The 6000-nt window shown below is 36.2% G+C and overlaps 1 protein-coding gene across 4 annotated transcripts in view; it reads right to left on the bottom strand.

The window, feature by feature from the left end:
* The window catches only part of LOC148942732 (diacylglycerol kinase 1-like), a 147596-nt gene that overhangs the window by 123650 nt on the left and 17946 nt on the right, over positions 1–6000 (bottom strand). For all 4 annotated transcript variants that reach the window (XM_089102798.1, XM_089102799.1, XM_089102800.1 and 1 more), the window contains exon 2: positions 381–457. In XM_089102798.1, the coding sequence (XP_088958924.1) occupies positions 381–457 (77 nt within the window). The remainder of the gene's footprint in view (positions 1–380; positions 458–6000) is intronic.

Genomic DNA, 6000 nt, shown 5'->3' with positions numbered 1-6000 from the left:
TACTGAAACTCCATCTCGGTTTAGTAGATTCTCAAAATATTCTGCCCATCTCTCTTTACCTCTTCCCTTCTCTCTAATTGTGGCCCCATTTATAATTCTAACTGTGCCAAGTCCAGATCGACTGCTCCTCCTCAATTTTTAACGTGCCCATACAAATTTTACTACCTTACTATTATGCCATCTGGCTGCATCTTCAAGTCCTGGAATTGTATTTTACTCTTTCTTTAAGTTAATTCAGCATCACAGAATAAAAAACCATTTTTTGGCTATTTGTCGTCTTTAAAAAAAGAAAACAATAGCTAGAAAGGCTTTGCTGAACTGCTATTGGAAGAGCAGTCGTATCCAACCCATAAGAAAAGCTCAATATAAAGTGGACTTACTCCGTCTGGATTACATTTCGAGAGGACTCCATCCCCAGAAAATTCCAAAAGAACGTCACTAATTTTTTTGGTCGAGTCTGAAAAAAAAGACAGAAAAAGAATGATGTCTGGTAAGTTAATGAAGCAAATGCAGAGAGTTGATAACTACCTAATAATAAAATCAAATTTCAGGATTGTATTCAAAAGTTTATTTTGGAAAGAAGATTAAGGATATCAAAGAGTTTTTTCGAATCAAGCAACTTCGACCGAATTCGGCTAGATAGCGGTTTGTGGAAGTAGTAAATAGACACAGGCCTTCATTGCTACGTAAATTTTTTATGTTTATGAAAGTTGAGAGCACATGAATAAAGAAATCAAAACAAATAAAAGAGGAAAGACCAAGTTTGAGTCATCTGGGTTTAGTAGACATGTTAATTTGTACGACTTTCAAATTATAAATTCTCTTTAGAAACTCATTTTCATATTCAATTTTTAAATTTAATTAGTGGGAAAAGACAAATTTCTATTCAATTCATGATGCAAATTAATTTAAAAAAACAAAGTTTTCTGAGGGAAGTAAAGAGCCAAGTTAAAACTAGCTTTAGAGTTTGTATCATAACCTTATATTCTCTATCTAATGGAGGAAAATAGCCGAATTTTCGGAGTTCACATTATGGTTTATTTGTTCTTGATTTGAATGAATATTTTTATCAAGTGACTAAACCCCTATAGAGTATCCCAACATGGGCATACGTAGCTTCTTCTCTTGGGGGGGGGAGGAGGCAGCTGATTCTGTGATGAAGGGTGGGGGCTGAAGTTCTAAATCTTTCCAAGATATTAAGAATAATTACTTCTTATTTGACTTTTATTCTGTCATTCCAGCTGTTTATTTCCAGCTTTTTTAACCATCTAACTTTTTTCAACTGCTTTTTCAACCATATCTAGTGTAAATTTGAATTTTTAGGGGGGGCATCTACCCCCTCTCCTCCCACCCCTTCCGTACACCCATGTATCTCCCTAACTAATCTGAAAAATACTTCACATAGAGTATTTCCCAAATACAGCTACAAAATACAATTTACTAAATAGCAAAGAGGGGAAAAAAATAACAATATCCAGTCTCTTTGTTCGGTTTAAGTATGCAAAAACGGCAAACCAAGCCTCTTTAATAAACCAAATAACATTAATATTAAAATATCAGAGTAAGAAAACTCTTGTAATTTAAATTGTAGTTCAGTTCTTTCATTTTTAAAATGTTTACACTCAAAAAGATCTCTTCATCACCCCAATCACAAGTGAAGTAATTATTTTTCATTGGCGCTTTACTGAAAACTATATGCGTCTTGGACTGTCTTGGAAAGTATAAACAACATGAAATTGAATATTTGATGTATAATGATATTAATTTTTCAAAGATCCATCAGTTCAAGAATTTATTTCACTGTAAATGTATTTTTATTTTCAATGCTTTAAGAACTAGAAAAGAAAAATATTTGTAATATAATCCGTTTTCAGTTAAGCGCCAATGACGCATTAGTTTTTGGTTTTTATTTACAGTTAGGAAAGGAGGTAGTATCCAAACACTTGTTTGTAGTGAAACTAAATTCGTCTTTAACAACTTTAAAAAGAGCTAATAAATTAAACTGAATATTTGATGTATAATGATATCAATTGCTGAAAGCTCATTAGTTTAAAACGTTACTATAATTTTAATGTTTATTTTCAATATTAAGTACAAAAGAAAATATTTGTCATAAAATTGGTTTTCAGTAAAGCGCCAATGACGCAGTAAGTCTTAGACTTTTACAGTGAGAGAAGGAGGTCATACCCAAACTCTTGTTTGTGGTGGTGTTTGTTCGTTTCAAGCTTGATTTGCATATTCAATTTAAGTTTCACTCGTTTTAAGATTTATTTATTAATTTATATTAATATTTATTGTATGTTTGTTTGTATTGATTGTTTATTTAATTTCTGTTCGTTTTAAGTTTCAGTTTGTACTTCAATAGGAAAACATTTTTTTCGTCTTCAGCTTGATTTTCATATTCAATCTAAGCATTACTCGCTTTAAGATCTATTATTCATTTATATTATTACTTGTTGTATGTTTTCGCTATGATTGTTTATTTAATTTCTGTTCGTTTTGGGTTTCATTTATTTTTTAATAGTAATTTCTGGTCGTTTTGTGTTTTAATTTTAAAAAGTATTTGTATATGCTTATCTTAACTTTAAAATGGCCTTTACATTTCTTTGAAAAACTTATTTGCGGAAAGTTTTTTTTTAATTAATTTTTGTTCGTTTTTGATTGCAAAAAATTTCAAGTTTTTAAAAATTCTTATTTCAAAATCAAACTTTAAAATAAAATCAAATATTCATCAAAGTATCAACACTGATATCAAAGTAACAATATCAAAGTGAAAAAATGGGTTTGTGTCAACCTCCGAGTTCTTATTATCTAATGTTTGAACTATTTTTAACAGAATTGCTATCGCAAAATTTTTATCGGATGGGTTTTGGGAAAAATGGCGTGGGGGGACTAATTAAGCTTCGGTCTCTTTTAACTCTTTAAAAGCGAATTAGAAATTTTTATTTTCAATCAAATGAGCCGTCTCTGAAGTTTATACGAGTATCCCTTCTATAAGAACCATTTATATCCCCAAAGTATAACTTATAACGCCTGTCCCTGGGCTCTGGGGGGTTGTGTCGACTCTGGAAATTTAATATCTGATGGTTGAACTATTTTAAAAAAAATAGTCACCTGAAACTTTTATCGGATGGGTACCCAGAGGCGTGGAGGGCGGGAGGGGTTAGTTACCCTCCGATATTTTTTCACTCTGAGAAAATGAACTACAACTTTTAATTTCCATTCAAATGAACCCTCTCTGAAGTTTATACGAGTATACCTTCAATAAGAACCATATATGCCCCCAGAGAGTTACAACGCTTGCCCCAGCCCTGGGGGGGGGGGGTTGTGTCGACACAGGAGTTTTTCTTGTCTGACCTTTGAACTATTTTTAGCGAATGACCATACGTAAAGGAGTTTTGTTATATGATCTTTGAACTATTTTTAACAAAATGGCTACCTCAAATATTTATCAGATATATTTTGGGTAAAAGGGCTCGGGAGGGAGGGTAGTTGGCCTCTGATCACTTTTAACTCTTAAAAAGGGCACTAGAACTCTCGATTTCCGATCGAATGAACCCCCTTTGAAGTTTATGTGACAACCCCTTCTATATGAAGTGCCTCTGGGAAAAAAATAAATGGAGTGTGGGGGGAGGCTAGCTGCCCTCAAATCACTTTTGTCTCTTAAAAAGTGAAATACAACTTTCAGTTTCAAATCAAATGAGCCCTCTAGGAAGTTTATACGAGTATCTCTTCCATAACAACCATATATGCCCCCAGGGCATAACTTACAACGCATACCCCCGGGCGCTGTGTCGACACCGGAGTTTTTGTTATCAGAACTTTGAACTCTTTTTAACAAAATGTCTATCTCAAAATTTTAATCTGATGCATTTAGGGCGAGGAGGAGGGAGGGCTAGTTGCCCTCCGATCTCTTTTGACTCTTAAAAAGTGAACAAGAATTTTCAATTTCCAATCAAAAGAGCCCTCTCCGAAGTTTATACGAGCATTCCTTCCGTAAGAACTATATATGCCCCTAGAACACTACTCATAACGCCTGCCTCGGGGCCCTGGCGGGTTCCGCCGACAGAGGAATTTTTCTTATCTGACCTTTGAACTATTTTTAATGAAATGGCTATTATAAAAAATTTATCGGATGAGCTTGGGAAAAAAGGGTGTGTGTGTGGGAGGGGGGCTAGTTGCCCTCGGATATCTTCTGACTCTTAAAAATTGAACTAAAACTTTCAATTTCCAATCAAATGAGCCCCCTCTGAAGTTTATACGAGCATCCCTTTCTTAAGAACCATATATGCCCCCAGGACAACTCTTAGGCTACAATGCCTATCCCCCGGACCCTGGGGGGCGTTTTTGTTATCTAAACTTTGAACAATTTCCAAAACACTGGCTATCTCAAAATTTGTAGCGGACGGGTTTTTGGGAAAAAAGAGCGTGGGGGGGGGGAAGCTAGTTTAACTCTCTTGACTCTTAAAAAGTGAACTAGAACTTTCATTTTCCAATCAAATGAGCCCTCTATGAAGTTTATACGAGCATCCCTTTCATAAGAACCATACACGCCCTTAGGACATAACTTTGAACACCTTCCCCTGTGCCCTGGGGGGGGGTCTATTGACACCGGATTTTTTCTTATCCGACCTTTGAACTATTTTTAACAAGATGTCTATCTCAAAATTTTCATCAGACGAGTTTTGAAAAAGAAGGCGTGGGTGGGCTAGCCACCCTCGGATCTCTTTTGACCATTAAAAAGTGAGCTCGAACTTTCAATATCCAATCAAATGAGCCCTCTATGAAGTTTATACGAGCATCCCTTTCATGCGAACAATATATGCCCCAGGGCATAACTTACAGCGCCTGCCCCCGGGCCTTGGGGGGGTTGTGACGACACCTGAGTTTTTGTTATTTGACTTTTGAGCAATTTTTAACTTAATGGCTATCTCAAAATTTTTATTGGAAAATATTTGGGGAAAAAGGGGCGTGAGGGGGGGGGGGGCTAGTTGCCCGCCAATTTCTTTTGACTCAAAAAAACTGAAATATAACTTTAAATTTCTAATTAAATGAGCCATCTCTGAATATTTATGAGCAACCCTTCAATAAGAACCATATAGGCCCCTAGGGCATAGCTTACAACACCTGCCCTCGGGCCCTCGGGAGCTGTGTTGACCCCTGAGTTTTCGTTACATGGTCTTTGAACTATTTTTAACAAAAGCTATCTCAAAGTTTTTATCGGATGGGTTTGAGGAAAAAAGGGCATGGAGGGGGAGTTGGGAAAGCTAGGTGCCCTTCAATCTCTTTTGAATCTTAAAAAGTGAACTAGAACTTTCAATTTCCAATCAAATGAGCCCTCTTTGAATTTAATACGAGCATCCCTTTCATAAGACCCATATATGCCCCCAGGACATAACTTACAACTCCTGCCCCCGAACCCTGGGGGGTTATGTTGACACCCAGATTTTTGATCTTTGAACTATGATCTTTGAACTATTATCTTTGAACTATTTTTAACTGAATAGCTATCTTAAATTTTTTATTGGATGCATTTGGGAAAAAAGAGTTTGGGGGGGGGGAGCTGGCGACCCTCCAAGATATCTTGACGCTTAAAAAGGGAACTAGAACTTGCAATCTTCAATCAAATGAGCCCTCTTAGTAGTTTATACGAGCATTCCTTCCATAATATCCATTTATGCCCTTAGGGCATAACTTATAACCCTTGTCCCTGAAGACTGTGGGGAAAGTGTCCTGCTCAAACATATAATTTCCAGAACTTTCAACTACGTTGAACCAAATGGCTACACAAAAATTTTAATTGGATGTGTTTGGGATAATTGTGGGCGTGGAAGGGGTATCAGCTGCCTTAAAATCACTTTCGACGATTAAAAAAGGAACTAGCCATTTAAACGCCCAATCGAATGAGCCCTTTCTGAAGGTTCAACGACAACGTTGTCTATACAAAACCTTATATGCCCCCAGGGCATAACTTACAACCCTTGCCCTGAGGGCTGTGGG

The sequence above is a fragment of the Artemia sp. Qi Xiang Cuo genome, chromosome 16 (assembly GCF_049724085.1).
Source record: "Artemia sp. Qi Xiang Cuo chromosome 16, ASM4972408v1, whole genome shotgun sequence".
Lineage (NCBI taxonomy): Eukaryota > Metazoa > Arthropoda > Branchiopoda > Anostraca > Artemiidae > Artemia > Artemia sp. Qi Xiang Cuo.
Note: the sequence above shows the minus strand (reverse complement) of the source record. Positions and strands in the feature narration are given on the sequence as shown.